General features: G+C 39.0%; 2 protein-coding genes across 2 annotated transcripts; both read right to left on the bottom strand.

Moving 5' to 3' along the window:
* Window positions 1–4291: 4291 nt before the first annotated feature.
* LOC141805843 (uncharacterized) lies at window positions 4292–6603 on the bottom strand. The gene is made up of 5 exons (XM_074691047.1): window positions 6115–6603; window positions 5865–6042; window positions 5282–5337; window positions 4768–5121; window positions 4292–4532 (listed from the first exon to the last, which is right to left on the bottom strand). Exons 1-5 carry the CDS (start codon window positions 6125–6127, stop codon window positions 4303–4305), a joined length of 831 nt encoding a protein of 276 aa, XP_074547148.1. The 5' UTR covers window positions 6128–6603; the 3' UTR covers window positions 4292–4302.
* A 4653-nt stretch (window positions 6604–11256) lies between these two features.
* On the bottom strand, window positions 11257–17277 carry LOC141810709 (uncharacterized). Its single transcript, XM_074698482.1, has 6 exons — window positions 17154–17277; window positions 15074–16125; window positions 14353–14508; window positions 14003–14092; window positions 13144–13263; window positions 11257–11271 (listed from the first exon to the last, which is right to left on the bottom strand). Exons 2-6 carry the CDS (start codon window positions 16112–16114, stop codon window positions 11257–11259), a joined length of 1422 nt encoding a protein of 473 aa, XP_074554583.1. The 5' UTR covers window positions 16115–16125; window positions 17154–17277.
* Between the last annotated feature and the right edge of the window lie 1729 nt (window positions 17278–19006).

The raw sequence follows: 19006 nt of genomic DNA, 5'->3' as shown, positions 1-19006 counted from the left end.
ACTTTCACACAAAGGAAACCTGCTCTGTTTTATTGTGACCTGTCAACAAGCAAACAGATCACTTCACCAGTAAAATGTTTCATTATAAGATTATTTATTATTCATTTAGCCTTTAACTAGTACACATCTGATTGTAACCCAGAAACTAATTAATTTAACTCGGGAACACTGGACATCAGTTATAAATCTCAGGAGAACAGAAACTGTGTTTTGCTTTACAAATCCCATGCTCATGAACAAAACTTTATAAACTCCTGAGGAAATGTAACAGGTGGAAATGTGTGTGTCATGTGAGCAGTGAGGTGTATTCTGAGATGATGAATTGTTTTGCTGTGTGTATTTTTCAGAAGTTCGATTTATTTTAAGTCAACTTTTAAAAACTGAACATTTCAAGAAATTTCCCGTATTTTTTTTTTTTTCCCAAACTCCCCGTAAGTGACATCCAGAAAGAGCATAAGAGTGTGCCTCTTATCGTCTAATTCAAGGCACTTTGTCAAGGTGGATTTATCAGGTGGACCTTGCGGGCCCCCAAAGTATCCTCTTAATATTTTGTCCTCAAATTTACAGTTTTTGTCCAAATCTCTTCAGGAGAGATAAAAGAATCAGGATGTGTGACTTAATTAATAACTAATAATTTGGCTTGTGTGCACCCCCTGATGAAGACTGACATAGAGAGAAGGACTAAAGCTGAGAGGGGTGAAGAGGCTTTGCTTCTCCTCTTCCTCTCTCTGTTAGTCTTCATCCTTCTCTGCTTTATATCTCCTATCTCTCTGTTAGACTGCCACAAAGAAGATCCAGCATACCTACAGCCATCAGGCTTATTGATTTTTTTGCAAACAGAAGATGAGCTGACAGATGATTGAATTTTCCCATGACAGTAAACATACTGTACACAACTTCAAATAACTGTAATACCTTGAATTCATGCTTACCACAGTGACCAACAAAGTTTTATTGCCTTGACAGCTCATTTTCCATGAGGAAGGACATCATCCTCCTTTTTTACCTGATGTTGTTCAGCACCTCGGACAGCTACAAGAATACGACACTCCCAGAGGAGGAGGAGGACACAGAGGGAGTGAATTATGAGAAAACTTTCTGTTTCTGTAGCAAGAAGTAACAAAAACAAAGAGTCATTAAAAGTTCAACATCAAAAGATGTTACTGTAGACTCCACATCATGTGTAAGTTGCAGTGTCATCCTATGATGTAAACATGAGCAAAACATGATGAAGCTGTTTGAACAGCCTAGATTAAACAGGAATCCCTCCTCCAGTCAAGACTGAAGCAGTTTTTCATGGTGTGAGTCATGGTCTAAGTCCTTACTTGGAGTTTTGTGTTAGTTCAAAGTCGACAGTCTGGGAAGCTAAAGCAGGTGTGTTTGAGACCCTCATAGAGGATCACATGGTTTCTGAATAACTCTTCCTCAAGCAAACACAGGATTTGTTTGGGTCTTTCATCAACTTATTTCCTCTTAGACAATTGATCATTAGAATCTAAAACGATTCAGTACTTAAAGCACAATTCCTGCTGTGGTTATCGCTTTCAATTCCAGGTTGAAGGTTCGACGCAGGAGCTCCAAACCACCACTGTGTGGCAGCATTGGGTTGTTCAATGGAGCAGTGCTCTGCTGAGGTGATTGTTGACCTCTTGACTGGCTCATTAATCTGTACAAACTTTTACTCCATCGTCGGAGTGTCTATTTTTTGTTTGACGTGAAGTGAAATCATTATTGTAGGTAATCATAGGCATATATTCACAATGTCCACCATTGGATAATGATTTAGTGATTGTATTTGTGATGTCTTATCAAGACTTCTGTCTGATTCACATTTTCTAGGTATGTTTGCTCTTTTGTTGGTTGTGGTGGCTTATCACACATAAGCCACCAAAGTTTTATTTTGTGAGGACATTCCTGTTGTGATGGATGTCCTGCTGCAGGTCAGTGTGTATGAAACGCTTTGTGAACACATCATCACAGAGGGGACATCATCTGTGTGGACTGAGGTGGTTCTTCAAAGAGCTTTGATTTAACTCACAGAACAGGTTTTACCTGATGTGGTTCAGCGCCCTGGATGATGTAAAACTTCACATCGGTTTGAGGAAATAGTGATTCTTCTACTGACGTAAATGGTTTGATGATGCAGGTTAGACTGTTGCCACCACAGGGTGGAGGTTAATCATAAACACTGGGTCGATAAGTTTTCATTTCCCCCATCATCAGTATGGAGGACTAAACGTGCCAAAATGAAATATATAAATACATCATTAATTAAAACAAAAACTAATTAAATACATAACTGAATAAATCAATAACTGTGTCAATAATTATTTGATATTGAAAATAAGTCAATAAATAATTAAATAGATATATAATTATTTATTTAATTAAATAAAAGTGTTGTGAAATACTTTAATAATTAATTAAATGTGTCATTAATTATTTAAAATGTTTATTTGTCTAATGTAAAAAAACAAAGTTAATTACTTAAGTATCTATTTTGTATTATTTTGTTGCTATATCTGCTGTGGTTTACGGGAGTAAAAGCATTACAACTTGTTGTTGTATCGGCCACAGTCGTCACCCAGCACAGGCTCTCTCCTCCGTGGAGGGGGTAGGAATCCTGGCATGGGTAGCTACCTTGGCACAACACCGGCCCAACCGCTCATATGAAAAGCAGGACAGATCACGGCTCCTGAGCAAACTGTCCCTGGAAGGGAGCTGCAGCTCAGCATGCAGAGGGGGATTGGAGACGGATGTCCAGTTTTGTGAAATAAACGTTTCCTGGAGTAGATTTAAGTGATCTTTTGCTACACTAATGTAGCTTCACCTGCTTCCATGCACAGAGAAAGCTTGTGTGATGATGATCCTGAAGTCATTCAGCTAACTGAGTTAGCCTGGAGGAACAGGGCTCTGGTCCACATGTATTTGGCAGCCCAGTACGGGAGAAGCAATGGAGAACTTCTTCTAAGTTAGCAAACACTCTTGGGTCTAAAAGATATGTTATTAACTCAGTGTAGAGCTCAAGCAGACCCTCAGTGATAGCTGCTGTTAGTTTGTTTGACAGGGGACTGCAGAGTCTGGCAACTGTGACTCGACCATTGTAGGTCCCACCCACTGAGATAGATTGGTGAGAATGCAGATAAAATTAATTCATGATGTGCTGTCAGAAGGGGACCATAGATTAATTAAATAAATAATTTGTTAATTAATTAAATGAGTGATTGATATAAGAAATAATAAGGTTTATTAAATTTGTTTTTCACATTAGGCCAATAAAAGATTAAAAAAATGACACATTTAAATAAGTTAAGTATTTCATAACACTTTTAATCAAGTAAAATAAAAGTTCTTTATTCAGTTATTTATTGATTTATTTTTAGTATTAAATGAATATTGACACAATCATTGATTTATTTTATTATATATTTAATTTATTATCCTTTTGAATATGATGTATTTTTATATTTCATTTTGGCACGATGAGTCCTCCATACATCAGTGCTTACAATACTTCATTGGTTCAAATGAGTGTGACATTGGGATTAAGGATGGTCTGTACAGCGTACATTATTGAGTACATCTCTCTCATGATAACAGCAATAAAACCAATAAAATACAGAACAGTCAGAGCTGAGCTGAAGCCTTCATCACAATAATCCTTAGATAACACAAATACAAGCAAGACTTCCTATCAATGATGAGCATCTAAACAGAGCAAACAGAGTTGAAGCTCAGAGCAGAGGAATCTTCATATGAACAGCTGTGTTTCTCTCAGAGCCAGCTTCAGCTCTGATTGTTGTTATCCAGCAGCAGTGTTTGTCTTTGTTCTTTTCTGAGCAATAAGTATGAAAATCACTTTGACACAGAGCTTCTTAGACTGACTTAGAAACTCACTGTGGACACAAAGCTGGAGTCTCCAGGCTCTGTGCTGAGCTTTAGACATCTCAGGGTCTCTGTCTCCATCCTTAATGCAAAGTACTTTAAGGTCAGGACGAGGATCACTAAAAAGTTAAGAACAAACAACAACATCACAGCTGCTATCAGTCCCTGTTGCCGAGAGAGAGCCATCCTTCCTGGACCCCCTGAGCCTGGTTTCTCAGCTTCAGTGCTACGGGGGGTCTGGTTCCTGGCTGGTCCAGTAGTAGAGGGGGTCTGGTTCCTGGCTGGTCCAGTAGTAGAGGGGGTCTGGTTCCTGGCTGGTCCAGTAGTAGAGGGGGTCTGGTTCCTGGCTGGTCCAGTAGTAGAGGGGGTCTGGTTCCTGGCTGGTCCAGTAGTAGAGGGGGTCTGGTTCCTGGCTGGTCAAGTAGTAGAGGGGGTCTGGTTCCTGGCTGGTCCAGTAGTAGAGGGGGTCTGGTTCCTGGCTGGTCCAGTAGTAGACTGAGTCTGGTTCCTGGCTGGTTCCGTAGTAGAGGGGATCTGGTTCCTGGCTGGTTCAGTAGTAGAGGGGATCTGGTTCCTGGCTGGTCCAGTCTTAGACTGAGTCTGGTTCCTGGCTGGTCCAGTCTTAGACTGAGTCTGGTTCCTGGCTGCTGTAGAGAGACCAACAGATCAGAGTCAGTCATGAAGAAAAAGTCAGTGACTGCAGATAAACTCTAAAATGTCCTCAACAGGAAATCAGAGCAGCCCTTTTCTCTCAGGTTCTTCGTCCTCTGAGGACGTCTTTGTCTCTCTGGATTCATCCTATCAAATGTTAGCCACTGATCTCTGAACCTGAGCTGATTTGATTTTTCTTTGTCTCCACAAACGTTCACTGACTTTACTCACCAGTCACTGTGAGGAGACATCCGTCAACACCGGAACCAGAATCTGTTTTCACTCCACACCAGTACTGTCCTGAGTCTTCAGTCCTGAGTGAGGGCACATGGAGTCTGATCCATCCCTCTCTGAGGAGGTCTTTGTCACACTGGAATCGTCCTGAAAGCTCCCCATCCCTCAGTGGGATCTCAACTCCATCCTGGAGATCAAACAGGGCTGAGACTTTCCTTTTTTTCATCATGTCACAGAAAACATAGAGACCTTTCAGAGAGGGGTGAGGTTTTGGTGTGAAGGTCCAGTCCAGGGTGAGGTTCTGCTTCTCCTCAGCCTGATAGGAGCTGTGACCCATGTTGAGCTCTAATCCTTTAGAGGAGACAGAGAGGAAAAGAGAGGGGCAGAAAAACACTGCAACATGTGAGTCTTTACACACATTTTCTCATCAAGTGTTGAAGTCTTTCACTCAGTCTCAAAGTGGATCTCCTCTTTTCTCTTTGTGGAGAATAAAGTGAAGGTGGACACTAACCACAGACACAGCAGCTCAGAGCCGTGAGCAGCAGGAACCTGGAGACCATCTTCCCCCTGAAAACACACACATGAGGTCAAAGGTCAGTCCCACATAGGGATGTATATCGTTATGATTTTATCGATACTGATACAGAAACCGATACTCCTTATCGGTATCGATACTTATCGATACTCTTATCGATACTACAACATGCAACTTTGTGTAAACAATAAAGACTTATCAAGATTTTAAGAGATTCAACCTTTTTTTTTTATTACCACAAGGTAATAATAAACCTTCAATAATGCATTACAAATGCTTCTCAGAGGCAAAAACAAAGCTAAGAAGATGGCAAAAACCTCTTATGCCGCCCAACAGACTGCATGTACCGACAGACTCATATGTCAAACAGAACAGAGCGAACAGTGTAGAGGAGGCACTGCTCCTGCCTTATGTGGCCCTAACAGTTATTTTTAAGGAACAACAACATATTAACTTTGAAGAGGCCTGGACGCAGAGGAAGGTGAAAGACAACTTTGTCAGTAAGGGAAGTGTGTCTATCTTACACTAACTTCAAGTGGACTTACTATTAACTATTTACCTAAACCACTTGGATTCGACAGTAGCAAATGGTTGAAGATCCTTCACGAGAAACTTTGTGACGACTCTGTGGCATTCCTGCACTTTTTCTGCTGTCATCTTCTTTTGCCTGGCGATTGTGAACGGGGTCGTCTGCGATGTTAGCAGAGCTGTGGTTTCTGATGTCTGGTTTATGCTGCCTGCAGGATTAACGTAATACATCGGTGGTGCTTAAATCGAAATGATGACAACAAACAAGACGAAAAACTTACCGTGACTTGACATAGCAGAAACAAAACCGGGTGCCGCCGCCACGGTGCTGCAGTCTTTAGTGTTAGCTGGGCTGCTAAGTTTACTCGTGTTGCTATAGCAATCAAACAGCCCGCACTCCTTTAGCTTTATACTATGCGCGCGCTCCCATTGTTTTGCTGACGTTGCTTGTATTCCCCCCTTGGACGCAACTTCTCTCTGACACAGATTGCATCGGGACGAGTTTTATTTACTTGACTAAAGTTAGCCCAAACCTTCGAGCGCTTAGCCCTCACAGACATGCTTGAGCCAGCTGTGTCATCACCTGTTGACGGCGGTAGTAACAGTTGAAGAGGCGTTCAAGGACCGACAAAAGTACCGTTTTTCCGGACTCTTCACGGTATTCGGGTACCGACCCAGTTACGGACCGGTCCATTAAAGCACCGGTCCACGGTATACATCCCTAGTCCCACAGTCTGTGTGGAATCATGAAAACACTCAGGGATGGAGAATCCTGCTTTGACACACAGCTGAGCTGCACATTGATGCTGAAACAGTGTGAGCTCCAGGCTGAACACAACCAACACACTTGAAGAGCTGTGTGAAGCTGCAGTGAGGACTTTCTGTCACTAGAGGGCGCCCTTCATCCTCATTTCAAAGTGACTTGATTGGTCTGAAAAATCACCTTTAAACTTGTTCAAACAACATCTTCCATCTTTGTTTCAATGTGTAGTTTGCATTTCTGTTGGTGTCACAGTATTTGATATGACATTTCTACCATTTGAACCAGTTCAAGAATCAGTCCCATTAAACTGTCAAATGGTTTCAAGTGTTAAAGACTTCACCTTCATAGGAGTTATGACAGCGTACGGATAAAATTATGAAATGAAATATCCTCTCCAAGTGTGTTTCAAATCTTTCATTTTTAAACTGGATCATTTGGCTTTTACTGAAAAAAAAAGAAATCTTATCAAGTGTTTTTGTCTTGTTTTCAGTAGAAAATGTCTTTGTAGGCTTAAAATGAGCCACATCAACCCGACAAGTCAAAAAAATATCTAGTTTCAAGGTCTGAATTGCCTGTAACAAGTAAAAAATCTGCAAGACGAAAAAAAGTTGCTTGTCTTAAGACATTATTCAATTTTCCTTTTTCCGTTGGAAGAATATTTTTACTTTATACAAGCAACTCAGGCCTCATTTTTTCTTTTAAATAACTTGAAACAAGACCTTTTTCTGGACTGATAAGTTGAATGTGGCTCATATCGAGTATAATAAGACAAGAATACATTCAAACAGCTTGAAGACATTATTCCACACACACCTATTAGAGTTCAGTCACAGCTGGAGGAGAAAGCAGGTCTGAAGAGGAGGAGAGCTCTGATAGACTTCCTCTGTCCTCTGGGGATATGTTGTTGAGTCTGAACAAGCACCAACTGAAATAAAGGGGATCATTGAAAGGAGCACTGTGTCCAAAAGGAGGTGTAGGCATTCAGGAGGTAACAGGAAAGAAAAAAATAGATAAACAGAAAGAGTAGTTTGCCAAGCCTTGACATGTCCCTGATGATGCTGAAGGTGATGATGTGTGGGTCCATCGGGCTTTGATTTAAATCTTATAAAACTCACTAGTGAGTGTGAGTCCATTCACCTCCTCCTTCTGTCATCAGACGCCTGAAGCTGAACCCTGCTGGGACCATGCTCAATGATCTGACACCTGCCTCTTGTTCCTGACCTTCTGTTTCCACAGCAGGCAGCATCACAGCATAAGATGTCACTCCATAGCTGATCAGGTCTGAGCTGTCCTGTCAGTGCATGCCTCCCAGCAGCCTGAAGATCATGATGCTCATGGATAATCAATAGTTGGGTGTGAACCTTTAAGAGAAACACAGCAGTAGAGATTTTGAGGCTCTGTGGCTTTATAAACAACAAAAGCTGATGTTGGTTTGACATTAAAAAGTCTTAAAAGTGTTTATTTATTGTTTTTTTTGTTTGTTTGTTTGTTTTCAAGACTCTTTAGACTCCAAAAGAGCCACATTCACCTGACATCTCTTTGAGGAGGATGGGGGAGGGGGGTTGAGGTTTGCCAGGACCTGGACCGACTCCCCTGCCCTCCTCATCCAGCTTGTTGCCATAGCTGCTGTGGCCCAGGAGGCTGAGGTGAGCCGTCTAAAAATCTGTGGAGGTCCTCTGCACATTTCTTTGGTTTGCAGCAGCTCCTTCCTGGGACAGGAAGCTGGAGCAGCTCCAGGCCAGCAGAGTGGTGGGGGCCTTCTACCTGTAGCTGTGCTCCATCCACTTATCAAATGTGACCATCCCCAGGTTCCAGGCCAACCCGCTGGGGCGCCATGAGGAGTGATTGTCCAGTGGCGCTCCCCTCTGCTGGAGGTCTGCTGCAGCAGCCTTCCACCTCCCCGAGGACGCCTCCAGTCAGTCACCCACAGCCACTACTGACGCTGTGGCCTCCACATCTGCAAGCTTTCTGCAGATGATTTGAACAAGTATCACTAGTTCTTATTCTTTGTTAAAGCACTCAATGAAGGTCTGAATGAGACTGGTCATTTTGAATGTCTGTATTTATTAAAAAAAAAGGGTAATACCACTCTTGGTACTTTTCTTTTTCTTGAAACTTTTTAGATCTACTACAGTGTATAAAAAATGTAAGTTTAGAGGAAAGTTTGTTTTCCTGTTTTCTTGTAAAACAACAAAATTCTAGTAGATTTACAGATATTTTCAGTAATTTTACGCAGTGAAAAAAAAAATAATTCTGCAGTTATTTACCCTTAATTTTCAAAGTATTTTCAATGTTTTTCAAAAACAATATACACATCTGTAAGATGGCAGAAATTAACTGCAAGATGAAATCCTGGATTATTTTTTAGGTATTATGCCAGCTGAACCCTGTACCCTCCTCACTCGTGGTCGCAATTCACTGATTGAAAAAAAAAACGAAGTGTAAAAAAAACGGTACAGGAGCTGGCAGTAAAGTTTCCAGACAAACACTGTTAAATTACAGTCAAACACAGTAACATAGAACTACATGAAAAACACTGTAAAAATACAGGAATAATTTGTTCTTTGATCAGAGACCAATTTTAAGTAAGCAATAAACCTCCTAACAGAACACACTGCATCACTGGTCATCTTGTCTTCCACCAGTTTGTCTCCTTAATTTTACTGTGTTTCCTTTTATTTCACAGTAAAGTCATTTTTATTGTGACAGTGTTTGTAACCCTTAGTTAGGAGGACACACTGTGGATATGAGACCCTGCTATACACCGGGCACAGCATGTGCTCCACCGACCATCTGTGCTCCAAGGAGCAAACCAGCTCTCTGAGCCCCATGGAGTGGACTGGCTGTCTGTGCTCCATTGTGCAGACCCTGTACCCCGTGATTTGTGAATTGTGTTTTGTTTTTAATAAATGAGATGTGTTGATGGTCTTTGCTATGTTGGTAAATATTGTAATAACAATATTATTTGAATTACACAGCTGGTCCATGCAGTGTTGCACAGACAGCATGTCCCCCCTATGCAATACTTTAATGTTCAGCAGTCTTATATCCTCTGTGTACTCTCCTCACTCACAGTTACAAAACACCATCACAACAAAAAGTATTTTCCTGTAAAATAGCGGTATTTTCTGCAGAACTCTTTGTATTGTCACTATATTGAAGGTGCCAGACAGTAATAATTTAGGAAAAACCTTTCAAAATTGTATTGTTATCTAAAATTACATGTTAATACTGTAAATCTGCAGACATTTATCTTTAGTTATACGGACAGAGTTTGTTTTTATGCATTACAAATTTGCTGTTGTACTTGGGACAAAAAGTATTTTCACATTAAAATGCTGTAAATTGACTGTGATTTTACAGTATTTGTCTGGAAACTTTGCTGCCAGTGCCTTTACTGTTTTTTTTTTACAGATTTTTTTTTTTTTTACACTGTACTTGAAAAGTACAAATGCTACCATGTTGAGTCTACAAGAAATAAAATGATCGTCTATTTCAAGGTATACAAGTGGTACTGATATGATTCAAATCAAAGTGTTTTTTTAATCACTATGAAACAAGTCTGATGTATTTAGATTGATGTTTTTACCAATACAAATAGCTCCAAGGGTATCTAGGAGTGCAAATTGTCAGCATGTGCTTTATCTATGTTAGAATGATGAGGGGGTCCTTGAAATGTTTGTTACCTGTGAGGGGTCCCTGGCCCAAAAAAGTTGGAGAACCCCTGCTCTGGCTCTCTGTTGCTTGCGCTTCTCTGTCTGTGTGGCCCTAATGGTTGGGATTGGTCAGCTGCCTCTGAGCCCTCTCCTTATTTGTGCGCCTTCGCAGCTCTTAATGAGAAAAACCTGGGTTGAGTTACTGTGTTACAGGTTTTCACAGTTCTTCACACACAACAATGGATAATTTGACACAGTTTGCAAAACCCTCACTTCATGTACCAATCGCTCATTTTGACACAGCTAAACACTCCCTTCTTTACACTCTGATGTCAATTACACATCACCTTGTTGTCAAAGCTGTACATGCAATGGTCAGTTATAGCACACACACCTCATTTGAAATCTCAAAGCATCAACACACAATTATTCAGATCTCTTAACACCCAGATCAGGAGAGCAATTTTCAATCAGGAGAACTGCAGCATAAAAGAACCGTGAGCCTCTGTTTTGTTTGGTGAGCACTGAGCAATGGACAACAACAAGCAGAGAAGGAGAGGGGTAAGAGTGAGAGGAGGAAGAGGAAGAAAAAGAGGAGGAGATGGAGGAGTGAGAGGTTGAGAAGTAGGAGGACAAGGAGGAGGAGGAGGAGGAGGAGGAGGAGGAGGGCAATAATTTATAATCAGATCGGAGCCACGATTGTTGACCATGTTCTGAATCATGGTCTGAGCATTAGAGAGACGGGCCTGAGAGTCCAGCCAAACCTCAGCTGTTTCATCGTGGCTGGACTCATCAGGACCTTCAGAGTAGAGAACAGGTACCACAGGAAATCTATTTGCCTTGTGTTCTCTACTGTACAGTGATACTGTATCAATAGAATACAGTGTGCTGACTGTAGTTTTTACCAACATTTTCTTTAGAAATGCCTGTGCACTGAAACACTGTCAATTAAAACAATGATTTGCTGCAGACTTATGTGATATTTAATGTTTGAAGAAGTGGGCCTACACAGACATTTTCTAAAAGAAAAAAAAAAGGGGTAAGTTTCACAAGCTGTTACCATTTATATTGTGTGTTGCATTTCAATAATTGGGTTTTCAGTTTTGCACTTCAGTGTGCTGTGAATGCTTGGTAGTGAGCAGCAAATGCTGAGCTGTGTGTATCAATTGAGTGGTATGTGTGTCATTGGAGAATGTGGCTGTGTGTACCAAATGAGAACATGAGTCCCATTTTTGTGAACAGTGAAGAGATTTGATGGCAAAGAGTCATCTTGACAAGGGAGTGTCAGGTTCAGCACTTTGTGTGTGAGGTTTTCAGGTTTGTGTGTACAGTTGTAACGCTCAGCCTATGGCCACCGCATTACATCAAAAAAAGGGGGACTTGTTAGTGGGGCATGATAGTAATTATATACTCTATGATTTGTTTTGTCAAACTTTGAAAATACCCCGGAAACCTATATATATATATATATATATATATAAACTTCATCGCCAGGCCACCTTCTTCAATGCCCGTGACAGCGGACGTCTCAATAATTAAATTAGAAAAAAAAAAAATCAAAATATTGTTCAAAACTTAGACTTCATGAAACTGAAATTAAACAAACAACCCTCAAACAAAAAACAAATTTTCCCCGTTTAACTATGTTGACAGTATCCACCCTTTTACTTTGGTCATTCCACTGTACTATGTAGTTTATGGGGCCTAACTTTCTCATCACTGTGGCTGGACCTGACCACTTGGGCGCAAGCTTTGATGAGAATTGATCAACAGCTTTAGAGAGTGGGTGAGAGCAAACCCAGACCTGGTCTCCCGGCAGGAGCTGTGCACCTCTCCTGCAGGTATTATAACTGAAAGAACTAGATATCTACTTAGAAAAACCTAGGTAAGTTTTTTCAAACGGAAATTCTGAATAAATTTTACAGAGGGCATATCTAGGTAAAATTTATTTTAATATGAAAGCAATTTCTACAAGAAAACTCAAGTAGACTTTACTGGCATCTTTAAATGTTTGTATTGAATTTTATTCTTTTATAATCAGCATTTTTACTTACACTCACTATGCATCAAACTGCAAAATTCACTTAAAAAACAAATGTCTATTCAGAATCTTTTCTATTTGTTTATTGAGAATGTATTTAGGAGCTATATTTAAGTAACATTTGTCCAACATTTTGTGTTCTTTCATAGCCTTTGTTGTATGACATACTTGATTTACTACAGATTAATAAAACAAAACATGAAGCAGCTGTGTTTTAACAACACCACCTTTATTTTCCAAAACTTAATAAACAAAACTTTTCTGAAAACCTTTTCTAATTTTCTGAATGGATAAGTCTTTTCCACTATTTTTGCCTAAAAACTTAACATCTACTTCTGCTCTTAGGCCTTTAATTCACAAACATTTTTTAACCAACACTTCAAAAGAAAGCTGACATTTATTATTCCCTTTACAACCAAGAAGAAATGTGCGATACAGCATCTAGAGTAATCAGCCCAAAGAAGAGTATTCTAAGTAATTAAGTAAACAAATCTCTTTGTTTTAGCACTACAATGTCATTTCTTTTATGGTTTGAAGGTTCAATGCTAAAAAAAACACATTATTTAACAAAATAATAAAAAACAACAATACAAGCTCAAACACGTTTACACTACTGTATGCACTACCTGAACCTGTTTTTCAAACCAAGAAACAGTGTCACTCACATTTCAAGTTTGTTTCGCAAAGTTTGTACTTTGGGTGACAGTCTGAGGACACCAAGCTCAAGAAAGAGCTTCTGAAACACTTCAAAAGTGTATTTGACTTTTGGTGGGTAGCTCAGATTCATAGCGTAGATGATGCCCGTGAGCAGCAGGCAAGCCTTGCTCACACTCTGACATCCATTAAGTACCTCAGTTCCTTCCACAACAATGGACACATCAATGTAGGATGGTTCCTCACTTCTGTGGAAGACACAGATCTTCAAAACTTGCTTAGCCTGGTCCTCTTTTACAGCTTCCCTGCTGTCATCCTGTAAAAAACATGAATATCCTCATTCAGGTTCATAATTTCACTATCATTCCAATTGTTGAGCATGCAACAAGTTACTTGTTATGTTAAAGGAGTAACTTTAGCAGAAATTAGATTGTCACACTGTTGAATTGGGAAAGAAAAAAATGGACAGCATAGCCAGAATTTTGAAGTTTTTATATTAGGCTAAAAATTAAACAATGTCAATGAATGAATTTTGAATTCTGAGTTCTGAATTTTGTTTTTGGTACATTATTGCACTCTATTAACTGATTTCAAATGGTCATATTAATGACCTGATTTTTAAATATGATGTAACCTTGTCTCATCTCATCTGGTAAGCTTACTAGCTTTTATTCTGCCAATTCAACATAGATGACAGCTTTCAACTTAAAATCAATTTGTTGTTGATGGGAAAAAAAAAGGTGCTGAATTTTATTTCAAAGGGTTGCATAATGCTGAAGTTCCTTTTGGCTGGCAGTTCAATTTATTCACGACTTTTTTTTTTTTTTTTATCATTTTGGACAGCTGATGTTTATAACCCTTGAATGAATTTTAACACTGTGACTGGCTTAAAGCAAACTACTGCATTACAGGATTGAGTATAAGATTTCATGGTATTGAATTTGGGATTTTAAAAAATGACCAACAGAGCACTGTAAAAACAGATTACAATCTCCATCTATATTCTAGTTAAGGGGCCTCTGATTTTTTTGTGATCTGGAAATGTTTTAATTTACCATGTAGTCCTTGATGAGCTCTCCTGAAGACTCCCCCAGGAATTCCATCAGGCAGCGGATCATGGCCTCCCGCCGAGCTTCAACATGTTGCTGTTAAAACAGAAGAATGTACAAAGGTTAATTCATAAACAGTTAAAACATCCTGTACATTGAGTCTCACAAAAAATATAATAAGTATAATCATATAATAATTATACAAATGAGCCATATGACATCTGCTTTGGCAGACCCATTGAGGGCTTTATACCTTTGCTGATTCTTGCCTTACCCTGAGAATAATATATTCATCAAGTCTATGGTATAAATCTATGAATGAGCAGTTAACAGTAACTGAATGTTTGATACTTCACCTGACTGAACGATTCCAGCAGAGGCTTTATTTTACTTCCAGCAACACCTCCTTTTTTGCTAAATATCTCTTGCAGTTTTGGAGTGTAGAGGTCCAGCTTGCTCAGAAAGGTTCTCTGCAGGTGAACTGTTGTGATGCGTCTGAACTCTTCTTCAATCTAAAAAAGGGAGACAAAATGACAAACAATTAGCTTTAAAATATGCTGGCAGCTAACCGACTAGAACTGCATCTGCTGCTCAGTCATCTACTTGAAGTAGGGTTACGGGTTAGCAGCAGTAAAAACTCTCCCCAAACTGCATCTCCAGTCCTGTTAGTTAAAAACAGTAATCCCCTGTCAAAGTCCAGGTTTAAATCTGAGCTTAGATCTGCAGGATAGAAGCCCATTGGCTGACACAAGGCTTACTCGGTGATGTCTACAAAGTTTGGCTAGATAAAGCCGTTTTGGTTTTCATTGTGCTATAGACTTTTGGTCTTTTTAACTGTGAATTGTATTATATTTCATAGGTATTTATGAGTCTAAACATTTGCTATTTATTTATTCATCTATTTATTTATTGTGTGTTTATATTTATGTTTTTAAATGTATCATTATTTATTGAACTCCTTAAATTTAATAGCAGGGCGACTTTCAATATTTTAAAACAAACACACATTGTTACATAATGATTGATGATAATAAGGATATCAGCCTCAGCACACAGTGACATAGACAATGAATTTACCTGAGCTTCAGAGAAAAGAGCTGGCCATCTTGCTCGGAAATGCTGGATAGAGGGGCACTGCTTTACAACTTCCAGTCTTCGGTAGGCAAAAGACCTTTCCATTTTCTTTGCAATTATCTTCTCATTGTTTTTCTTATCAATTTCTTGCAACATGTCTACTCTCTCCTTCTCTAAAGTAGCCTCTGTGTCCCCAAAAGGCAGTGGAGGCAGGTAGTTGACTTCAGCCTTCTTAGGCCTTTTAATGCCTTTGTATGATCCATTTTCATTCAACCTCTGCTTTTTCAAGTTCACCTGCAACTCTGGACAGACAACTTGACGACATCTTAACTTTGTACGGTAATTCCCCATTTTACTTTTGATCCTCTGATGCCACCCACATAGGCCGTTGAATGACCCTGGCTCTCTGAGGCATGGGTACTTTTCAATCAGGGCTTCAACCACAGCCAAAATCTGGAGCCCAGTGGGGTATGCTGTATAGCCAAACATCACCTCAGCCAGCTTCTCTAGTATGCTGCTTGTTAATCTTGGATTGTTCAGCATGGTGCCATCCTTTAAGAATGCTTGGTTTCCAGCCTCCAGCAGAAGCTCTACGCCATGGGGAAAGGCAGGTATTTCAAACTTGGCTGGCCATGGATTAGACCGGTGAGGTGTTCCACTCTCATCAGAGGAGGAGAGAAGGATGGTGTCCTGAAATCTTGACAACTGGACAGAAGAGTTATCAGAGGAAGCTTCTGGTAGAGGAGAGTCAATGTCTAATTCTGCCAATTCTGCCACAGGACTTATAGTAAGCATGGCTGGCTGTGTTTTCACAACCTTTAATGTTGCCTTGTCCTCCACCTCTTCAATGCCAGTGAGAGTACAAAACTGTCCATCAAAATCCTTGTCTTGGTAAAGAACAGAAAAATCCCCTGGAATATTAAAGGTCTTTCTGAGAATATGACAAAGCTCTGTGAGGCTGCGTGGTATGCCAGAGGGTAGAGACAGTTTGCGAATGTCATCCTCTTCAAAAATGATGCGTAGTTTTGCTGGAGTGCTCATCATGGCAAAAGTAGCTGCATCAGAAACACAGAAATAAAGGCTGATTTTTCATGACAGAGAATCCTAACAATGTAATATTACTACAAAGATTGTCAGAGTTTTTGATGCTCTGATACTTTTTCAAATACCACGTACTTTAAAGAAAACAATACCAATCATTTTTGCATTCCATAACACCCGGCGTACAAACATTAAGCCATGTAACACAAGATTAGATGTGGCTGCATGTGTAATAAGTGTCAGATAATCCCCCTCTTAGGTGCTTGGTACTGGCAGGAGAAAACTTGATTGTTGTATCCAAAAAACAGTTATATTTCAACTCAAAGCTACTGAAAACAGAGACAGAAAAATTCCATCGTAGTGGACGATACAATAAGGAACAGTATGGAAAGTTATAAAGTAGTGATACAGGTGTTATTTTCTGAGTGTTTCAGCAACACTTAAAAGAGCATGGCAATATGCAAGGACTCAATAGGAAGTTCAAGATTTTTTTGACTAATGCATAAGATTTGACTAATGTTTACTTTTGCCTTGCCTTTTTGACAACACTGTCAAGTGATTAATCTTTTCCTGTAATGCCGCGGCCACACCAAACGCGAACACGCGAATGGCCTGTCTAAAGTCAGGCCATTCTGACTTCAGACTGAGAGTCTAAAAGCAGAAATAAAAATCAAGGTGGCTGTAGTCATGTTTCATTACATTCAAAATTAGCAGTTTTTGTAAATACAATAAAACTTTCAGGATAAATTGGCTCCTGACTGAAGAAACCATGGAATGGAAGTTAAAAGAGTCAAAGTCATTTACAGTTTCTTTTCAATACTTTAAATTACAAATGATTGTCTGTAAATACAAGGAAGCCAACTGTCAGCTTAACTGGCCAATTTCCTGCAAGCAACATTAATCTTCAAACAAACCAATAATATATTTTGTAATAAACATTAGTGATGATGGTTTTATTTACTCTCTAATAAAGTACCCAGCTTTACACAATAGTTTACACACACATTATATTATTATTATTTTCATTATTTTCTGTACACACCTGCAAAGCCACAGGTTCAACTTGTGGAACTTGGTAAAGTTGCTCCTCGAGAAGACACTGTTGTTTCAACCCACTGCAGAAACTTGCTGCTGGGGAAAGGAGAAAACACAGTACAAATATAAATGTCAAATCAAAATTTTCAAAGCTGTATCAACACCTGATTAACGCCAAAAGAAATATTTAAAATTACTGTCATGGCTTTACTTTGCACATGTAGTGTGGTTAACCTTTTCCTGGTTAAAACCATGAGAGGCGCTCATATTTACAAAATGCAGCACCCTTGTTGACATAGTTTAGGATCTAGGATTTTTATTTTACACTCCATTTCCTATTATTAATAGATTTTATTAGACCTCAATTTCAAGATTCTTCACCCAATTACTAATTTCAAAATCAAGCTGAAAGTAAATTGACTCGTGGATGGGTAATTTCTTTTGAGAAGTGAGACACACTAAAAAAATAAAAAATAAATAAATAAACATAAAATGAAATACACTTTGGCAAATGGTACAGACACCTAGCTGTAATCAGGATTTGAATCATGCTAAAACTTTTAAATTAAATCAAAGAGAAATGCTTTTTCTACATGAGATAACTACAATATTAACTAGGGAAATTGCATTTCCTTGCAGGAAATGCGTTGAAATGCTGAGGCTGAAGAAGTGAAAATACTAGCGGAAAAAGCTGAAAATGTAAAAGAAAATAGCTAAATAGCTGAACAAAGTATGAACTGAAAATTTGGAGTGTATAAGGAGAGAAGAGGAAGGGAGCAATAGTGAAGACAGAGTAAAGAAGGAGTTAAGAAAAACGGTGAGGTAAAAGTGATGTAGAAGTGAAGAAGAAAGGCAGAAGAGAAAAAATGAAATAGAAAGTAAAAGAAAAGTTGAGAGAAAGTGAAGAAAGAATAGGTAAGGAAAATGACACAGCGAAGACAAAGTGGATAAAGACAGTGGACACAGTGGAAAATATAAATAAGCCTATAGAAGTTAAAAAATAAAAATAAAAAAGAGAGAAAGATCAAACAGTGAAATCTCCAAAAACGTAGATGAAATCAGAAATCTATGACTAATGTGTAAATAGCATAAAGGATAATGGGGCCAGTTTAATGTGTGAACAGTCTAAGGTCAAAGTCTGCAGAAGGTAGAAGCAGTTAAAGTTGAAGGAGTTTTAGTGGATCAGCAGATTATTCAAGTGTCTGTCATTGCTGGTAAAATTGTTTAAATAAAGTTTAATGATTTAAAAGTTAAAAAGGCTATAGATGTGAAGCAGAGCTGAAAATGTGGAATTGAGAGAATAAGAAGTAGCAGAAAAAAAAGTACAGAGGTTTATGCAGCACTAATAGTAGGAGAAGAAGCAGTAAAAGCTGTGGAATAAATTGTATGAATAGTGGAGCATGAGGATTAAGTCAAAGGGGGAGGTATGGTATTTTAAGTAACTGAAGTAGTGATGGAAATGTCACTGCATGCAAAGGTCTGGGATGTGTGAGGGACAGAAAGAGCACACTCACATGTGTGTCTTTGTTCCTGAATGTTTTGATGAGTTAGTATAAACAGCTGCATGAGATGAAAGGTTTAATAGATATAGTGGAAATGTAAATTATCCTAAAAGAGTTAAAATATAATAATAAAAATAAGAGAAAGATCAAAAAGTGAAATCTTCAAAAATGTAGAAGAAAGCAGAAATCGATGATTAATGTGTTAATAGGATTAAGGGTAATAGGACCAGTTTAATGTGTGAATGAGGTCTTTAAGTCAAAGTCTGCAGAAGGTAGAAGCAGTTGAAGTTGAAGGAGTTGCAGTGGATCAGAAGATTCTTTCAGTCTCTGTTTTTGTTGGTAAAATGTTTTAAATAAA

This window comes from Halichoeres trimaculatus, unplaced genomic scaffold (genome assembly GCF_033239565.1).
Source record: "Halichoeres trimaculatus isolate MK-OKI-2021-1 unplaced genomic scaffold, fHalTri1.1 fHalTri1_scaffold_2, whole genome shotgun sequence".
NCBI lineage: Eukaryota > Metazoa > Chordata > Actinopteri > Labriformes > Labridae > Halichoeres > Halichoeres trimaculatus.
The sequence above is the reverse complement of the archived record's forward strand: the minus strand, read 5'-3'. Positions and strand labels throughout refer to the sequence as shown.

Bases quoted from the DNA above. Each gene is read 5' to 3' on its own strand.
- LOC141810709 (XM_074698482.1), bottom strand. From the start codon at position 16,114: ATGATGAGCACTCCAGCAAAACTACGCATCATTTTTGAAGAGGATGAC. The intron at 14,093-14,352 runs GTGAAGTATCAA...CTGTTTTAACAG, and splicing joins TGCTGGAATCGTTCAGTCAG to CAACATGTTGAAGCTCGGCG. The intron at 13,264-14,002 runs GTAAATTAAAAC...TGTTTTTTACAG, and splicing joins AGCTCATCAAGGACTACATG to GATGACAGCAGGGAAGCTGT.
- LOC141805843 (XM_074691047.1), bottom strand. The intron at 5,338-5,864 runs GTAAATAGTTAA...GTGTGTTTTCAG, and splicing joins GTCGAATCCAAGTGGTTTAG to GGGGAAGATGGTCTCCAGGT. The intron at 4,533-4,767 runs GTGAGTAAAGTC...GTCTCTCTACAG, and splicing joins ATGTCTCCTCACAGTGACTG to CAGCCAGGAACCAGACTCAG.